The sequence below is a fragment of the Macrosteles quadrilineatus genome, unplaced genomic scaffold, assembly GCF_028750875.1.
Source record: "Macrosteles quadrilineatus isolate MER2022 unplaced genomic scaffold, UCM_ALF_1.0 Scaffold_9__3_contigs__length_116548681, whole genome shotgun sequence".
Lineage (NCBI taxonomy): Eukaryota > Metazoa > Arthropoda > Insecta > Hemiptera > Cicadellidae > Macrosteles > Macrosteles quadrilineatus.
The window spans coordinates 79,483,872-79,505,630 of NW_026542602.1; the positions used below are offsets into that span (position 1 = coordinate 79,483,872).

Consider the following 21,759-nt stretch of genomic DNA (forward strand, 5'->3'; position numbering starts at 1 on the left):
TCGTAACTTCTCCTCTCTCCTTCTAACACTCGTCTATATTATCTGTAGTAGTAGGAGTAAGAACATGTCACATCATTTTTATTCTTAATATTTCAAAGTACTTAGTTTTCCAATCAAAAATTTTTACTCTATGTGTAGTGCATTCACAAATATTTAACTCGGAAATATCAAAAATCCTTTACCTACGACAGTTTTTTTTTAAGTAGCCGTTTCGGTTCAGTTCTTAGAGTCGAAAAAAGTGCTTATAACAAAAAGTGCATTGTTTACATTCATAACAGCATAGTTTTACACATAACAACACGGGTAACGGACCAATGAGGTTCAAGGATTTGGAGAGAAGAAGTAAAGTTGTAATGATTCGAACTTCAACTATCAGCTGTTTAGTTTAATTTAATTGTTAAGTGGTGGAATTAGTGTTTGGTACAATAGTCCAAGCAAACTAAAAAAAAAAAAAAACTGACACAGGGATCAAGATTCAATAAATATTGGTGGTAGTCCCAAGTCAATTTCTCGAAAAATGTTCATACAAAATGCATGTGTTATCTGTTTTCAAAATGTTTCCAATGTTGGTAAAAGCCGCCATTTTAAATTGTGATTTGAGTAGTTTCCTCGTGCACCGATTTTCGGCAACTTTTAGTATGTCATTCTGCAAACCCAACAATACAAAATAAAACCATTAAACGTTTTCTTGCAATTTTGTTATGGTTATGTCCTATATTTCTCTGACTTCAATTATTCGATGCATCACTGTCAGTGGCAGTGGGAGGCTATAAACGAAAACAAAACCTCTCTTAGAATTTATTAGTATTGGTATCATAGTGAATTATCACTATATATTTAATCAATTACCCTATTCGGGTTTGCAACAACAATTGTATTGATATTCGATCTCAATGATGTTCAGCTTTTGTGATAATTTGTCTCGTTTATTCCAAGTTCCCTTCTTGCATTTTCATGGATACAGGTGTGGTTTTGATGGCTTGTTTTTAAATCACTGAAGAAAGCCTACAACTTGTGAAATATACCATCTAGAATTTCATATCAAAGTATTTAAGAATTACTATTTGGTTTAGCTTAGTATTGTTTAATATGCATGGCTGTTATTTTTTACATTTTATCGGAATTCATATTTTATTGGAACCTGAGTGCTACTCATAATCGAATATCAACGCATATTTATTTCAATTAGATTATTTGCATAGCCTGGTTAAAACTTTGTTGTGTTTATGAAATGAAAATGTTGGCCGGGAAGTAACTATGTTTATGAATACTGTAACTACATATCCACATTTTGGTCTCTGAAATGGGTTTTAGCCAATAAAACCTAGTCGCATCATTGTGAAATAACACCAACTACTAACTATTTTTAATTATAAAAAAAACACACAGGAGCAAAGAGTCCGTAATTAAAGACCCTGTCTTATTAAATTTTAATTAAATTTTTGTTTGATTTAAATATAATTAATTTTCAGAAACAGCAGCAAAACTGAAATATTCCAAACTTTAGTTTGGAAATAATTATTTAAAATACTGCTATGATTTTATCTCAAATAATTATGCTTGCGTTTAAGAGTTTATTTATTTTGACAACCTAGATTACTAACACAGTTATAGGTTTTAAAATAATTTGTAATGAGTTTTTGATATTTGTTTACTTTTCAAATGTATTTACATGAAAATAACACATTAAGAGGGTGGATGGAGTAGGTTTTTTACACATTATTATAATAACGCATTAAACATTGTTATCTGTAGCTTTATTACTAAATAGTATTTTAATAAAAACCTTAACTAACAACTTACTTATTTTATTATCTAAAATTAGGTTTGATTTCAAGTTTCGGTTTGCAGTTAAGTACATCAAATCATTATTTTTATTGAGTTTCGATGTTTTATATTTTTCAACGTACATCAATTCGTAAAATATTAGTATAAAATAATATTTTTAAATATTATTATTAGATATATACTTTTACTATATTACCAATTATGATGTGTACTCAAACCCCTGACATAAGTAAAGAGAAATTGTAAAACTGAGCAAGATGTCCTGCATAGCTTACCTACAGATTGAGATAAGCTGTTGCTTTCTCTATAAAAATTAACTTAAATGCCATGTAATCAAAAGTAGTCTTGCCTAGTTTTAAACCATTAAAAGCATGTCAACATGATAAATATGGTTTCACTGTACTCTAGAAACACGAATTTCAATCAGCCTTTAGTGAATAAAAATGTTTATTATTAAAACATTGAATCCCCCTAAGACTAGTCTTATAACATACTACCTCAATCACAGTGTAACTGATTGTTACGGTTACTGCAAACCAAGTGTGCACTGCTCACATCGATATGTTAAGAATAATTTTAATAAAATGGATAAGATCGCACGGTGGTTGACTATTTAGTCAAGGTCCATTACGAACATTTCCCAAGGATGCCAAATATTTAATACAAAAAATATAAAGTTTACAACTATACAATTCAAGCTTTAACAGATTTAGTGGCATACTAAGACCACGCGGTCCAAAACCAAGAGATAAACGTAATACTTTCACGAAAGAAAAGACGGTGTAATAACGGTGAGTAAAATTCACTTAAATGCTTGATGAGGCTGAGAACCGGGGTGTTATATAATTTATTATTGCTCGGCACGTAGGCGAGAGCGGGTGCGTGTGTATGAGTACAGTACAGGTGCACGGTGGGTGGGTGTGCGCGTGTGCGGCGAGATGCTAGCGCCCCTAGCGGCCGGCGGCGGTTCTACGCCACACTGCAGTAGATCTGCAGGGAGGACACTTTAGGATCTGTAGTTTCGCGTCATATCGGTGCTCCACTTTGTTTACCTACACCGGACACTCCCAACTGGCCGCTGCCGGTTTGAAGGTGCCAAGTGCTTAAGTGTAAGGTGCTATTAACCTAATTAAGTGTCTTGTGGGATTCAGTGTCATCTGATATTGCTTGATAAAAGTGCGAAAAGGGTGCGAAAATATATAAGTGTTAGTACGAGTTTCGAATAACGTGTCAACGTTTCCACCTGCACTGTGTTTCTAACATGTGATTATCGCTAGTGTTACAATGTATCTTGTGTTGTGCCTGTGAGAATGTTCCTGGTCAACATGAGGAGCCTTGCCGCTCTACTAGTCACGGTCTTCTATATAAATACAGGTAAGGTGCTAGTTTACTCTCGTTTCGATCAAGTTGTAAGTTGTTAAGATCTTTGTAATCGAAAGTGCTTCAAGTTAGAATTAGACATAGTTACAGGGAAAGGGTATAAAACCACCCTAAAACGTATAAGCGTTTCATCTCTCATAGTCTACGTTAATAATTAATTTGCTAATTAATGTGATTAATGTGGTTAATGTAATTAATGTAATTAATATGTTGTATTTTACAACTATATTAATTATCCTGGGGAGAGATGGGGTGGGGTTCAATGAAAAAAAATAAAATATTTTTGGTGGTAAAAGATATCAATCAATTGTAGGTAATTTGAAAATTAATAATAAATATGTACCGGATCTATATGTCAATCTATTGTTTTACCCTTCGCATCCTTAAAAAAATTGTAACAAATTAGGTTGCAAAATTGAGCCTGTCTCTAACCATTCCGTTTTCGGCTCTTGTTAAAACAGTGCCCCTAGCAACAGAGCTCTGTTTTCTTGGATTGTGTAATGTCTTTAAGCCTAAAGACCTCCTAGACAGGATTATGGAAAAGTTAACATAGGAAGTCCAAAACTACATTTACTAGTTTCATTAAGAATTACGTAATTGGGTTTTAAATAACCGACATGTTCAAGTTTGAACTAGGTTGAAGTCTTTGAAGTTTTCCTTACTTAAGTAAATAAATCTAATAAAATGGAGTTAGGAAAAATCGTTTAAATATATTATTAAATTAACAATAAAATTCATATTGTGTGGGGTGTATCGCGGTTACTAAAGATACAGATGGCCAAAACCATAGACTATTAGTTTAGTAGTAACATTCGTTTACCAATAAGATATCGAAAAGGTAGGATTGAAAGAAATATGTAATTGTTTTACCAATCACTAAAACAGCACGGCACTAAATATGAAATCAAAGATTAGTTTCAAACAACAATTGGGTTAATAATTTAATTTCATAGGGAATTAACTAAGCAATTAACATGAAAATGAACTGAACTCAGTGAACGAACGCATTAGCTTTTGGACAATCATTTTAAACCTCTAAATATTTATTGTTTTATTAAACAATGTGTAAATTTATACCACTGTATGAAAGTATATTGACAATTAATTATTATGTATATCTTTCTACTTTACATAGCATCATCCTTTTGATGTAAACTAGTATTAATAATTTATTATTTAAATAATTTCATGGACTTATTAAAAATAATTTGCTTTATATATTAAATTTGTTAGACTTTTAAGTTATTGCAACGCAAGCTAACAATTATTACGTGAATTCTATTTAATTTGATTGTTCACAGTGAACTAAAATTATACATGCTTACTTTCAGAGCTAATTATTCAACTATTCCTTTAGGTCCAAAAACTTATGAAACAAATTTTCTGAGATTTTTACCATAATAATAATATATTAATGGAAAACACATTTTGTTTCATCCAAATAAAAAAAAAATACTTGTAGGCCTAGAATATTTATTTAGCATTATGAAACCACTCATAACAAAATATGTCGTTATAAATAACGATAATTAGTATTCTTTTAGCCTAAATAGAATCTGATTCTTCGGTTTGTTAATTTTGTTTCTTGATTCTAAACATGTAAAATCCCTTAGTGCATAGAAATTTGCATAAACACCCACGTAAAGTAAAAAAAAAAAAAAAAAATGGATAAAGCAACGAGCACATAGATAATTGACATTATATTTCCACTATTTGTGCATATTCCTTAGTTATAAAGCTGTTTATTAACATTGATTAAAACCAGCTTTTGATGGTATTTTTTTTAAGTTCTTCAAATCAATAACTTGTATTATTTGTATACGATTTGCATATGATACACTTATATTGATATACTATCAGCTTAAAATAACTTTGGCTAGAATTATTATTTTATGAATTAGCCTACTTGTGTTGACTGTGCCAACTAAGCAGCCAAATCTTTTACAGTTTGTAACAAATAAACTTGGCAAATTAGTACTAATCTGCGTTGATAGTATAACAGAAACTATAGCCAATCCAACTTGAAGATGTTGAGTCAAGAAAATTCGTTAATTATTACAATTGCTCGATGCCATTTATTTTATAGTAAATAATAAATGAGACTTTACTAATGTATTAAATCAGGTTTCTGAATTATTTTCTATTTATGTTTTTTAAATGTATTTATAAATTTATAAATTATATTATTGATATATTAGAGCAATATAACGTGCTAGATAATGCACGGTACAGATTTTAGTGCTCCTTTTCCTGAAATAGTCCTACTTTTCTTACATAAAAATGAAGGATTTATATAACATAAGAGCCCGTATGTTCCTATGACCAATACACACTCAATATGACTAAATACTATCCATCAAGTATAAAGCAGTAAATTATAAATCAGCTTGTATAAGAGCGTGCTGCACGGTTAATCATTCAAAGTAGAGTCTGGCCACACCCAAAACGTCCACGCATTCTGCCAATAAACCTGGTGTGTTTTTAGAGGAATAAAATGTATGCATTAACTATAATTAAGCATCTTTATTTGTACAACCAATTTAACTGAATGGGGACATAAAATCTGTGTAATACTTAAACATCGTTTGCGGGATTTTTTCAGCGGTGATAGCCATTATTTTGAACTAAAAAAATTCTATTTTACCTTAAATTTCGTCTAAAACCTCTTCCACTTTTATTATTTGATCATGCATTCAGATACTACTGAATACAACATTGAACGCATAAATGCAGCACTAGTTTCATATACATTTTCTTTTCCAAATTTCCTCTTTAAAGTGAATTCACTGAAGATTATACATTTAATATCAAGCATTGTATAGGCAAAGAAGTTTTTTATGCCACTAATGTCTATATTAGTACTCTGATAAAACCTTTTAGTGTGATAAAACTCGTTCAATTTATTGTAACACGTTTATAAGGGATCTAATGTCAATTATATTATTGTTACTAAATTATTTTAGTTTAAAATAAAGCAATATCACAGTTAATATATGTTACATCTGTAGGTCAAGTCCTTGATTTTTCAATCTAAGTACATATAATTTTTCAACGATTACTTTTGCAGCTATTATAATCCACAAAATATAATTCTTTTAAAGACAAGTTCAATATCACCTTTATCTTCATGCAAACACTTTGCCCATTATTACATAACAACAAAACTTCTATTTTGTCCCCCTTTGTTTGTGAACCGATTTCCTGACTGTTACGAATCAATTATTTTATTACCGTGTAAAGAAATGAATGAGGGTACGACGACATATCCATTACAAAAGCGTGCTCAATGACTGTTAATTAGACAAGCCCCATGTCTATGGGTAAGTAAGGGAGTCAAGAGGGGGGGGGGAAGCCCTGGACCCTATCAGTAACCGAGGGGGATTGTCGCGGAGGGGACTGTCGCAGAGGGAGGTTGTCGCTTGCCATCGTTGTCGTCTTGTGTACATCAATATCACAACCCTATAAACCTTCCAAAGGGAAGGCAAGGCTCATAAAAGTTTCGCCAACCACAAAATCTCTTTCGCCTCCGCTCGCAATATTCTTTATACTTGCAGTGACCCGTTTCATATCGATTACAGATTGCTTCCCTTCCCTCGCTGAGATTGCTGTAGATGTTTAAAAGAGAAACGTTTATGTTAAGAAATACGGTTTTGTTTAACCATTTTATTTATTTAAAATACAGATTATTGTTATTGTTTCGCCAACCCGAAGTGACGTATTGTATTTATAAATAACAATATAGCCTACTCTAGTAGTTGTAAAATTCTTTTTTTCCTCACTTAGTAGGCCTACTTATTAAAATATCAAATCAGGAATTGCTTATTTAAACCAAAAACAGGTAATATTCGTGAAGTTAATATGTACAAAATATTTCTATTTAGTCACAAGTATGGGAATTTAAATTTCGATTTATTAGCTAATTTAAAAATTGATAATATGCTGAAAAGGTAAGTTGCATTCATAAAAGTAATTATACTTGTTATGATACACTTTAAGAAAGAACTAGCTGTTAGTCCGTCCTACGTACGGGAATCAAGTAGTCAATTAAAACCAATTCTAGAAATCAATTCTACGTATGTCTATTCATTTCTATCTAAAGGCTGAATCTATGTCACACACTCTGAATGTTAAGCAAATTGTTTGATACAAAAAGCCAATCTAGAATGTTAGCGTCAGCAGCTAGACTTTTTAAAAAGTCTAAACTTACCTAATTTCTAAAAAACTTAAACCCTAAACTAAAATTATGGCTTAGACATTCCCTAGTTCTCAAAATTATCTTTCATTCAACACAAAAATCAAGAAAATCCGTCAAGTGGTTGATTCAGAATAGTGCAATAAAAAAACCCTGTCACGTTTTATTATTATAGATAACGCATAGATTAGGTAACTAATTAAATAAATAGCTATGATTGTAAAATGTGTTTACATGCTAATTAGAATTTTTTGTTAACACTAGAATACTATTAATTGTCATTTGTTAATTACGTAATGACCAAGTAGAAACCATCAACCAAAAACAAAGCAATTAGCTTCTATTTAACAGAGGAAACATAATTATATAAATTAAGGACTTCGTTTCTGGTATAAAATAACTGAGTTTTGTTGGGTTGGGTAATGGTTTTAAGACTCTGCTATGCAATCTTAATCAAACTGGGTTTGCTCTTTTAACCAAACATTTAGAAATTTCCAAACATTATTTCATTATTCCGTCTAAAATAAAAACCATTCATCGTGTAAACATGATGTTTATTATTCATACCTATTTTATACTGTATAGAAAAAGAGCTAAGGGGTAAACGTAGTACTGCGTTGACCACCCAAGAAAATATGAAGATGTATATATTTATTAAGGCTTCAAACATAAAACAAATCTCTGACATAGGCTTTCAAAAGTATCACAATTGCTTATTTCTTGTTTTTTTTTTAATGACCAAATTCCACACCCTTAAATAGGGCAGTGGCTAAGTCAACGTGTGAGTCTAATAATAAAACAAAATAAAAAAAAAACATTAGGTTGTTTTAAATTTAAAGTGTTTAAAGTTTAACGTACAGCATACTCTTTCCATTTTCAACTAATTGAGTCAACATATCGTTTGGAAAACCACAATAATACAAATCAAAAAAATTTCAAAAACAAAATGAAAGCTTTCTTTAACCTCTGTAACCACTAAACTCGTAACTGTTTGTTACATTTGTTAAATTATTCGCATTTTGTTGGATTTAGTAAAGGTCCCTTAAGGGTAAACAAACCTTTTGAGCGTAAACAATGACACACAATGCATTTAAAATCAAAATGATCAATTGAAAATGGACCTGAAACAAACACGATCCGTTAATCAAATAATTGTTTTGGGCTCCCCTCTGGGAGTGTACAGTATGTTCTTTGAGTTAACCTTTATGATAAATTTATCAAGAGGACATTTTTAAAATCTCTCTACAACCATGCATCACTTATAAATATTATTTTTCGAAGCAATATTGCTCAAATACGAGTATTTATGAAGACAAAGGTACTGAAAACGGATTTCTATACCATGAATTACTAATTAGTATGTTACACTACCAACCCCATATTTTAATCAGAATAGTTCAGATTTATACTGTACCAGCTCACCCCTTGCTCTGCTATATTCCATGCACAGGCCCAAGGCCTAACCTGCCAACATCCTAAACGTTTTTTTAACAGCTGTAGTCAAATACAATGCGTTTTCATAGTTAACCTTTTTAAGTTAAAAGTAAGAATCCCCTAGCCCAAACAAGTTATCTTACAGCTATAATCTTTACCTAATATTAAATTTCAACATGGGCATCATGTTATAACAAGAAACTGAACAGTGTTAAAAGGAATGTAAGGTCCACCCTAGTCTCATCGGATTTCTACCTAAAACTTGTATCACTCACCTGCACACATTACAAATCATATCTGTTAAAAGTGTATGTATTAAATCAAGTGCTCAAAAAATGCAAAATGCGTAGTTAATACATTCTTCATTTTGTATGCAAACTTGTTAGTACATAAATGCTTATAACTTTGATTTAAGAAATTTATTAATTTGTACAACATTTACAAATAATTTGACTGATAGAAATTAAAAACTCCGAATTAAAATAACACTTTTAATATATATAAAAAAAAAAAAAAATTCTGCATATTAGCAACTACAGACAGAGAGACGGGATTTTGTAAAACTACGTCTTTTTCACTTGAGTTTCTCCTATTCTTTGTTCTCCCCTACCAAAGAAGCGCGAATGGAAATGTTGATCAATCGATGAGTACGACTGATCAGACCGTCTTTGTTCTTCATTTCACGGATGGACTGAGAACAAACGATTTGTCTAATGCGTTGAAGCCTTGGCGGAAGAAACATAGCTCTGTCGCCACTGTGTATCAGCAAATATTTAGGGATCTACAGCCATACTCATAGCAGAAGTAGAATTGAAGGAAAAATTAAAAACATTTGGGTTAATCCAAGCTTAAGACGTGCATATAAATGTTATGTGTTGGCATTAGTCTTCTGTGATAATAAGAATTTCTGAAATTTATGTTCAGGTAAAGTGTTGTAAATTGGTCTATTTGATTCTCGATATTAATAGTCAATAGTTTTATATCCTTAGTATTTTTTTTACTCTTATTATCATATTAAAGTGACCACTAATCTCGCACTGTTTATATTTTAAATTGTTTGTTAACTTTGGAAAAAAGCAGCCAGACATTATATTTAATTTTACATAAACATAATATGCTATTCCTAGGTCAACAAGCACGGATACATCAAATTTCAGAAGTATATTAAACATTATAGTTTGAAAATACTTTATCACTCAAATGATTCTAATATTAAGATTTTATAGTTTGTATTTAACATATACTAATTTATATATTACTTGCCAAATCACATAGCTTTGATAGTTTATCACTCACTAGTCACTAGTCGTCACACGAATATATGTTTCATCATAGTGTTCTTATGCACAAATTTCTTGCTTCACTCATGACAATCAGTAGATTTGACTACTACGCATAATGTAAAAAAATGATCCTTTTTTAAGTGTTTCATGACAAGAAAGTTAAGTAGGAATCCTTACTCTTTATGTGTAAATATTATACACATAACCCGGCTAAGCGGGATGAAGTATATGGTGCTTGCCAAGTTGTGTAATGTTTGAGAATCTAAGGGTTGTTTCTGGTTGTTCCATTAACTTTAATCACCGACCTTGCCCAAAACAGCTGTTGGTCTCTATTAACGCACACGCTCCTGTGATCCCCCCTCCCCCCCCCCCCCCCCCTAAACACGACAAACCCAGAATCCTCGCAGCAAACTTTCTCGGGCAACATTTTAGGAGTTAATTCTGATTTATGGCCATGTATGTTTCGTGTAACTAAACATTTCGTGGTTATCCACATACATAAACTAACCAAGTAGATAAGCCTAATTAATTGTATGATTCTAGTTTGTCGTTAATATAATAGGATTAATGATTTTAATTATTTGATTTCCTAATAGTTAAAATATAATTGTGCAGCTAGTGAGCAAAACGATTTAGGTAAAATTTATTCTACACATTGAATTGATTATTGTTCTTGAATTAAAATTTACATATCTAACCATCACAGATCATAATGTCCATATTAAAATTAAGCATCGTTTCTAAGAGAAATATTGGTTTCATTGATCTTAGTAGTTCGCTTACATTCTCACAAAATGTAAATAAAATGCATAAATGTAATACCGTGTTGCATATACCTATTCCCATTTTCAATGATAAAATTTACGTTTATTTAATGGACCAACAGCCTATCTAACTGTTATAACATTGGCTAACGCAATGTGTCTACAATATTAGGATCAGGTTTTAGTGTGAGTTACTTCATCGAAGTATTTTCAAAAAATTAAGCGAAATTCAATGATAGTTTGTTAGACTTAAGTCATCAAATAAGTAATGGAAAAAAAAATTAAAAAGAACTATTTGCAATTTATCACATTTAGTTTTAAATCGTTAAATAACCCTAACTGGAAATTTGCGGAGTATATGTAGTTCTTGAATACGTATAACTAGTGAATATAATATGTTTTCTAGATGTAAACATATAATTGAGTCATTTATTGCACAACAGCTGCTCTCAATTTAATGAACAACCATATAATTAATTTGTACAGGGTGGAAAATGTACCTGGACGGTTGAATATTTCAAAAAGTAATAAATATAGTCCTTTAAAACTTAGTACACAGCTCATGGCCGTTTAAAATCATTTTAACACATAATTTAGTGATGCACCTCCTAAGGGGAGCGGCCCGCTAGGAGTCAGAAGAACATCTGAAATGTATGCATTGGTCGAGTTTGGTATAGAATTAAAGGTCTTTGTTAGTAAAATACAATGCTGCGAACACGACCTCAATCGGACAACCGAGTCATAAGTGACAGCTATTCAAAGATGCATTAAATTTGCATTGCTGTTATATGCAGTCATCTCAATAATGACGTTTACTGTCCTGTTTTGAAGCTATATCTTGATAACTTTTTGAAATATAAATACCTGGGACCTTTTATCCACCCTATATAATAAGCAAACAGTTTTATTTTCATATATGCTGTAATATATTGCAAAGCTTACTATGCAATCACATTTAAAATATCACATAATCTCTGAATCTATTTATAATATGTACTATAGTAAATTATAGTGCTTCTAAAATGCTGTGGATGTATCTAACTATAAATATGAGGCTAGTTATACATCAATCCTTTCTAAAGGTATAATTTAACTAACCTGAGTATAAACTAAATGGTAAAACTTTCAAATTCGTTTTAATGATCGAAACAGTAGATAATATCTAATTAATATTAAAAATAAACAACAGGTGCATCGAAAAAACAATAGTTTAAGATTAGTTGCGCCAAAAACTGCGTCGCATCAGAAATCAGAAAAGCTGAATAAGCCACTAGACCGTATACAATTAAGTATGATACCCAGTCAGAGGACCCCTTCCCCTCAGTAAATTGTTCAATTAATTTAAATTACAGACACAAGCGTCGTCCACGTAGTGTCGCAATTATACCTTCGTTGGCGTTTCAGCTAAATGGAAGTGACCTTTGTTGAAGGGTTCGTAGAAACCAGTGTTGTGTTTTCAGGACTAATTTAATGCACACCATTCCCAGTTGACAAAATACGGCCTCAAAAATTGACGTGACCAATTTATATGATTTAAACAAGATGTATAAGTAAAAGTTACAGTGAATTACGTTTTTGACCGTGTTTACGTCAAATGATAAAATACGTAGTAGCAACGGATCGTGTGACGTTAATTATTAAGTTCTATGTAGATAAAATGTCTAATTTAAATCGTGAAACGTTTCTATCTAGCATTCTAAAAAAAATACCTAAGTTGTCAGTCTTTCTGACATCTCCATTCTGTGTTTTCTTGCACGTTTATTCTCACATAAACATCATCATATACATAAACATTATGTTCAAGTTGAATTGTGCAAATCAAACCATCTGATAAGCGTGATTAAATGTTTTTGGTCGAAATCATGAGTAATTATTTTCTAAATTTATATGAACTTTTATCTGATCTCTTAATTTTACGAATTAAATAGTCTCGTGATAGGACTGTGAGGTAAGCGTGACGTTAATAATAAAAAAAACAATTCAAGATTAAAAATGCCTTGAGTAGTTTGATTTCCTTAGTAGATATGCATTATTTTTCACAGCTACTACTGTGTTAAATAAAAAGTAGTGTTTATGTAGCTAATATGATTATACCACAGAACATAATTGAAATTGTTTAGGAAACCCACAAAACCATAACTTTTAAAATAATATTCGAAAACTTGTCACCCACCTAGTATAAATTAACAAATTAGCTGCTTTAATCCCCATCGTTGTGCATTATTAAATTGATAAATTGCAATCAAAAACTTTTGCAACATATACAGTTTATATAAATGGCAAAATATAATATGCAATATATAAGCAATATATAAAGCAATAAGCAATATATATAATAATATATATATATATAATATATAAGCAATATATATATGTATATAAGCAATATAAATATATAAGCATGTAGCTACAGGTATTATAAAATCAAATGTAATGGTGGCTCAGCTAACATAAATTAGGGGTTAAACCGTAAGTTTAAATAATACAAACCGGACTAATATACATTTAAACTTTAAATTAGAGTTAAAGTTAATGTACTATTTTATTTTTATTTTTGTATGTACTGTTTTTAGATTTTTTAATTTACTATCTTTTAATTTATTGACACGAATAAAATCTATAATTATTAAATTAAATAAAGTAAAAACATGTAACGAAGATTATAAATGATTAAAATGCATACTGTTTGCAAAACAAAACACCATTTGATGGTGTACTATTTGTACTTGCATATAATATTTGCCCTTTTTATCCAACTATACATTAAGGTTGGATTAGTATAACGTTGGCACACCGATGCTATCTATGTCCATAGGGGATACAAGTTGATCATAATATGTATCGGATCAATAAGGTCGTCGGTGGACAATAATCGTTACATTCAGTAGCGACCTTATACACCAAACATTGTGAATCGGACTATATTACAACTACCCCCGGGCTTCACCCCGTTTTATTTTATAAGTATTAATAAAACCATTGATTGGTTAAGTTAAGCTGAAATAAACAAAACAGAATACGGGAATACAACAAATAATAACACCTGATTTTAGTTTAGGTAATACATTGAAAGAATAACAAACAAATAAGTAAAGCTGAGGCATTTTTAACACCAAGTATTTCTAAGGAGGTATTTATGGAAAGTTCCTATTAGAAAAATAAATTATGACCTTGGAGGGCAATTTATGAAATAATGGATAGATTTGCGCTAGGTTTCTCGTCATTACGAACATTTTAGGTATATGGTTTATGGGGGTATGACTTTTAGTTTTCTCAAAAGTTCATGGGTACTTCGGGATTTATATAGGGATGTCATTTTGTTTTACATAGTATATGTCCTTACCATTAAATAAACATCGCACCATATATTTGAGCATTGCATTAGTTATTTTGTATTCCTTTGATTACTGAAGATAAGTTGCTCACAAACCTTGTATAAGCCAAGTGCAAATTAGGCCTATATCAATAAATTACCACATAAGAGTTTTTCTAAAGCAACTAAATGATAAATGAAATATTAAGTGAGGTGAGCCTATACACTGTATAAGGTCTTCGGTTTTTATACGTAGTTTCTGAAGAAAATATACCATTGCCATGAATTAGAAGTTTCATGAGTACCATCCTACTAATATTATAAATGAGAAAGTTTGGATGTATGGATGGATGTATGTATGTATGTTTGTGACAAGTAAACGCGAAAAATGCTGGTCGGATTGGGCTGAAATTTTGTATGATGATAGCTCACATTCCCGATTAACATATAGACGCATTCTTATCTCAAAATTCCTTTCGGGCTCCGCCCTAGTGGCTCTGGAGTTTCCCATGTTAACCTTATATTTAAAAGGAATAAAAGAATTTTGTCAGCTGTTTCAACTGTCCAAGTTGGTTCTATGATATTGAATAGCATTAAAAAGTTACAAGGTTTACCAACAGGGTGCAGTACTATAATTTTTTTACATTTATGACAACATCTATTATATCCTATAAATGCCATAAAGGTTAAATTTTGTTATTAAAAGGCTTACGTGTAACTATTTTATCAACCGATGTAAAGATCAAAATGTTTCCATTTCGTGTTCTCTTCCCGTTGCAAAGCACGGTTACAACAGCTAGTGTGTTCATATGTGAGCACTTGCTTGATAAATTTGTTGCCCTTAAAAAACACAAAACTCAACTTTTATACAATGATAGCAAAAAATCAACCGAGGAATTTACAGAAACCATTTTAAACAAAGCCTCCGTTAAATTGCCTCTCCCAAGCTTTTTAAAAAGCCCTATTGTTTGTTTTGGAAGGTACTTGACGGTTAACAAATACTCTGTCTAACTTTTGTCCCACCAGCTAATGAAGACGGCAATCAAAGTTCGGAACAAAGCAGCTTTATCGTTACTCCAATGACCCTAGTATTGACTGAGCGGCAAATAGCCTTGTCTGAGGTTGATTTATTCATCGCTACTGTCCGGGCTGTGTTTAGTTCGAGCTCAATTAGCCCATTTGCAAAGTGATATAAATCAGACTTACTGGCCAACCACATAAATAATAAAGAGTAATTAGTTTTGGAAACGATCCAAACTCAGTTATCGCACGCCCTATCGTCTTTTTAGGGCTACGTAGCGTTATTATAGTTGAATTTTAACATTTTACAATTGTAATGTCGAAACTGCAGCTGTGTTATGGAAATTGAGCACTTAAACATCTTTGCTCTTAAGAGTTACTGTAAATGGTTTTTTTGTCACGCAACAAATGAACCTTTATCGCTTAATATTTTATTATACTTAATCACATTATTGATACAATTTTGCAAAGAGGTAAATAACTACAATTAGAGCCTACAATTGGAGCCTACAATTAGGTTCATTGTCTCATTTTTTGCTTACATGAGAACTAATATGTACTAATAATAGCAAAAAAAGTATACATAGCACACCCTAAGACAAATCATTTCAGTGGCCATCTTAAAGTCAATTTGATTCCAGAATTCATTCCCTGAGATACTTATTACTTCCTACATTATAAACAGACACCTGTAGAAAACCGAGTAATTAAAGTTAAAATCATCCTCACAATTTTGCTTCACACAATTCATGTCAATTTGGTAGGTAATAATGTTTGTTTTTACTCAAAGGTAATGAATGTACAGAACCAAACCGTGTAGAGCCAAGAGTGTACGAGACATGTGGGATATTTACAAATACAGGGCAAGAAAGCCAAAGTGGTTTTCCTTGTTACATCAGGGCAGAGGGCAATGTGTAACTCTTCTTTCCCTCTAAACTAGTTAAGATGCGTTTGTATGTCAAAGTAAACTCAAAATACATGGCTAACTCACTTTATGCGGCTATAATTTGGGGTTTTCCTCGTATTCTCTTCTTTGTGAACTTTCAAGCTTTTAGATGTAAAATTATTTGTCAAAATTTAGGTTATTAACAACTTATTTTTGACATTAGAAGAACGAGATAATCAAATTATTGACAAATACTCATCCGAAACTCACTAATATTCGACAAATTAATAATTCATGTGATAAAAAAAATACGTTCTTTAATAGGCTATTAAGTGTCTAAAAGTCATACAAGTATAGATTCATAATTCATTTTAACAATACAGTACAACTAGATATCGTTGAAAGGAGTAAACATTGAAATTGCATTTTTTAACTACACTAGTGAAATATACAAATAACAAATATATATGTAAACATTAATCGTATCAGAAAATTTAAAAATTATTGTTATGATAATAAGTTTTACATTTGGGAGCCCTAGCTTCATATACGGTGTTGAAACATGCATAGCAGAAAGAATTATTCGATCAGTTCAAATACTCTACTATATTTTTTGCTAATTTAATTTTTGACCAACACCGTATATAAAATATTTAACTAAGAATTTTGATAAAGATTAGTTTGTAATTTATAAAAAAAACATAGATAACCTAGCAGTCCCTAGTTACTAGCCATGTTATGGTATGTTTATACAATATACAAGTTAACATACCAATAATATATTTTCAGTATTGCAAATTTAGATTATAAAATAACTCATATGAGCCTGAGTACAAACTGATTCTGCAGTTCACAGAACAGAACCCTATGTGAACATGAAGCTACCACAACACAATTAGCCAGGGAGGCCAGACCCTTGTTAAGTCCCCATCTAACTCACGGGCCAAATTTACTCTACCCTCGCTTTTCAACTTTGTTCAGTGTACCTTTTCCCGTATGTTAAGTGAATTGGAAATAGATTTACAGTATTATTTTTCGACTTAAAAGGAAGGATTTTTGTTGGGTTTTGTAGAATATAATTATTCAATAATATTTAATCGTTTCATGAACGTTGTGTACTTAAATAATTACCATAGAGTGTTTTATCGTTATATTTGTCAATTTCGTATGTTTAGTTTTCCTTTTTAGCTCTTACGGTAAAATACACTACCTAAAATAAACGTGTTGCTAATCAAATAATGATTCAGTTTTAAAAGCTCAATACGGAACCCATGAAGTTTATTTGTAATAAGGGTGTCAACTTAAATGTATTGACATCAATAAGTTGTCATTGTAGGCGAACTATGTTTATGATCGAGGAATAAAAAATATTTGAATGGATGAAAATGCTTGTGTTGGTATTCCAATGCACTATTAAGAAATACCAAAACCCTAATAATCTAAAGCTAAATAATAATATTAGAATTCGTTATGCCAAAACTCGTGACCAAATTAAACGGTTATTCATATAACTAAATATATACTCTACCACAACTAATAGATATTAAAATTTGTATCTAATCATTATAATTAGTCTGATAACAAAGTAAAGCCCTTCTAAACTTAAGATTATTGAAGGATATGTTTCGTACTGTATTTAGCCGTTACATTCAGGTGTATAAATTAACAGTACTATGGGAATTCATAAATAGTTTAAATATTGTCACATATAGACTACTATTAACACAATTTCTTCAACACAATTACTAAAGTACTGTGTAAACACTTTTCTGACAAAAATGTGTTATACTTGTACAGTAAATGTATCTGTTGTAAGCTCATTCAAATAAAAATCATGGGAAACACCTTATCAAACTCTCCACCAAAAATCGGTCCTAGAGTGGCTCAAAAGAATGATGGATGAAGTTCAGACAAATATGACGTTATTGACTGATTTGAGAGCTACTTTTGCACCATTTTATCTGTTATCTCAATCTTTACAAACAATAAATAACGGTTCAATCGTTTCCAGCAGCCTTAACATCGCACGCACCTGTTTTAGTGTTTTTCTGTTATTTTTGTACCAAGTCATTTTTATATTTAGAAACAATATGTCAACTTGTGTTTTTATTAATTGTAATTTTGTTGACATAGCCATACCTATATCTAAAATACAGGGTGTAAAAAAGTCCCTGGACAGTTAAATATTTTAAAGAATAATGCAGATAGAGCTACAATACTTGGTACAACGTTACAGGGCATAAAACTCTATTTTAACACATATTCAGTGATCCAATAACTCTTCAGGGGGACGGCCCACAAGGAGTCGGAAGAAAATCTTAAATGGAAGCATAGGTCAATATGCACATCAAATTAAAGGTTTTTATAGTAGAATACAATGCCGCAAACCGCACTTCAAAAGGTTGATCTTGCGCAAAATGACAGTTGTTCAAAGATTTCTTGAATCCGCCATTTTGAATCTTTGAACGACTGCCATTTTTTACTCAGGCATTCTTTTGAGTTTGAATTTACGGCATCGTAATCTACTAGTAAAGACCTTTAATTTGATGTGCATATCGACCTATGCTTACGTCAACAATTTTCTTCCGATTCCTAGGGCTGTGCCCCCTGAGGAGTAAGCGTATAATAACAATGTAAATTAAATGAATCTTTGAACAACTGTCATTTTGCGCAGGATCAACCTTTTGAAGTGCGGTTTGCGGCATTGTATTCTACTAAAAAAGACCTTTAATTTGATGTGCATATTGACCTATGCTTCCATTTAAGATTTTCTTCCGACTCCTTGTGGGCCGTCCCCCTGAAGAGTTATTGGATCCTGCGCAAAATGACAGTTTTTCAAAGATTCATTTAATTTACATTGTTACTATACGCTTACTCCTCAGGGGGCACAGCCCTAGGAATCGGAAGAAAATTGTTGACGTAAGCATGGGTCGATATGCACATCAAATTAAAGGTCTTTACTAGTAGATTACGATGCCGTAAATTCAAGCTCAAAAGAATGCCTGAGTAAAAAATGGCAGTCGTTCAAAGATTCAAAATGGCGGATTCAAGAAATCTTTGAACAACTGTCATTTTGCGCAAGATCAACCTTTTGAAGTGCGGTTTGCGGCATTGTATTCTACTATAAAAACCTTTAATTTGATGTGCATATTGACCTATGCTTCCATTTAAGATTTTCTTCCGACTCCTTGTGGGCCGTCCCCCTGAAGAGTTATTGGATCACTGAATATGTGTTAAAATAGAGTTTTAAGCCCTGTAACGTTGTACCAAGTATTGTAGCTCTCTCTGCATTATTTTTTAAAATATTTAACTGTCCAGGGACTTTTTTACCACCGTATAATAGCCTAATAGGTTTCGTACGGACAGGGGGGGGGGTAACGCAAAGGGTAAGTTTTCAAGTTGAATTATAGTGACGGATAAAAAGAATGTTACGGAGCTATCCGTAAATCTAGTGTAATCTTTTAATAGCAGTAAGTAGTTCTATTTGCTATAGTTCTATTATTGTAGTTTTTTATATTTTTTACAAATACTCTAATATACAAAAGCATATTACTTTCAAAATAAACTAATCTCTGGCCAAAGCTATAAATTTACAAGTTTAGGCTGCAGTCAAATCCACAACACACAAATACACTAAAGATCTCTTCAAAAGTTAGACTACATTGATTTGGTAAATTGGAAAAGGATTATTTATTAGGATTATAATAGATAATGTACACATATTTTTTTATAGAAAGAAACTAGACGTTAAAATAAAATAAAACATTAGCTTGCATTTTTTGCAATAACATCATAGGTAAGATCACAAAGAGAGTTTTCAAATGTACCCACTGCGCTTGTAAAAAATACAAAAAAATCGACAGACGACACGAACTAAACCCTAATCAATGAATTGAAATAAGTTAATGTAACATTTTCTGAGCTATTTTAAAAAGTGGGTCTTTAGAGGTAATATTTATTCTTGGAAAAAGCTTTTGCTTTTCCAATACTGCAGCAGCAAAAGCTTTTAGCCTTTCTCTAATATATAAACGGAAACCAAGACCCTTGAGAATCAGCAGATGCTGAAGAGAATTATTGCAGACAACCTTCGTCGATATTGGCTTGTTGAAGCTACATTCATGATCTGAATAAAGCATTGCTATAAGTATTAAACTATCCCTATGGGTATCCCAGTTTATAGCATGTACCTCTGTTTATAATCCTTGGATATAAAAAAATTCCATATTTACTACATATTGTAGTTTATCAATATATCAATAGCCTAAATAGGCTTTTGTATAGTGTATTATAACTTAGCACTTCATAACTGATCAGTTATGCATCATATTGTTTATAAAAATACTTCTGGTAGTAACAAACATATATATTCATATTACCGTTGTTTTAATCAAATTAGAATTGTAGACTACAACAATAATTGTGGAGTAATTGTAAGAAGTCGACCGTGATGTTATATATTATTTAATTTACCAGTACATCTTTTAAATATCCGATAAGAATATTTCTGTGAAAACCAACCAAAATATTAAATGTAAGACGATGAAAATATAATTATTGTTCTCAACTAGAATAATTAAAATTAATAACCAGCATTAATAATTAGTGTTTGAACAAAACTGATTTCCCTAAAGGTTTGATACAATATTTCCTTGTAAAATGTTTGTATATATTTTTGTTTCATCAATATATTCTGAAGTTTCACAAAAGTTCGACATTCATTAGTCAGTATCGGAACGTTTTACGCCTACCATCAAATTTAACTGATCAACTGAGCTTTTTAATCCTGCAAAAACGCCAGGAAGGAGAGCACTTGATGAAGTAGAGCCGACTTTGATCTCCATCCCGCTTAGTTAACTTTTTTCCTTTCTAAATAAACCTGTGAAGCTCCTAAAATATTAAATATTCTGTATTTAGTTTTGACCCAGGTATTTGAATAACAGTAGATTTGCCCGTGCATCACAATATTGTGAAAACACATTCTCTGTAAATGTAAGTAGCCTATTTATATCAAATTAAACCCTATTGCATTGATACAAGCTAAAATGCCATTTAGTTTTACAACACATTTTGTCAGTTATTTGTCCAATTATCAATATTTTCAAATCAATTAACTGGTTATTTTTTTTTCTTTTACTTCGTGTGAGTTTTAGTTTTCCTCATTAGTGTCATAACAAATATAAAGTCAGCCACAATTGGCTCACACACTTTTTGATATAGGCTTTCTTCTCAAATTTTGATTTTACTTCGAATAATCAATTTATGCATTTACTCGTGAATGGAAGACACTCGTGCACAATTCTTTATGAATAGCATTACATAATCAAAATGTTAAACTTTGCAATATATAACTTTCTGTAAAAATTGCCTAATACTGTTATAAGATCATTTTGACTTTAAGCATCTCTAGAGATTAAAATACAAAACTATTTTGAGAGTATGCACTATGCAGTTCACAATAATCCCGTAAGTGACTAGTTTTGTTTTTACAAGTGGTCCTACGCTCAATACTGGATTAAAATTTCTCCATTTGAATGTATAAAAAAATCACAAAATGTGTACACACATAAACACGTACACATACAGTAACAAAGCACATAGGATGCTGATTTATTGTCATTATTGCTAATAATTTTCAATGGAAAGATATCAAGATCAAATCCACCCTAAAACACACACAACTAATACTATTACCAGGTGTA

At 31.3% G+C, this 21,759-nt stretch overlaps 1 protein-coding gene across 1 annotated transcript in view; it reads left to right on the top strand.

Annotated features, from left to right (window-relative positions):
- The first annotated feature begins 2,694 nt into the window (after window positions 1–2,694).
- Window positions 2,695–21,759, top strand: part of LOC129003128 (lachesin-like) — a 274,561-nt gene continuing 255,496 nt past the window's right edge. The window contains exon 1 of the mRNA XM_054431369.1: window positions 2,695–3,162. Coding sequence (XP_054287344.1) covers window positions 3,099–3,162 — 64 coding nt within the window. The 5' untranslated portion in view covers window positions 2,695–3,098. The remainder of the gene's footprint in view (window positions 3,163–21,759) is intronic.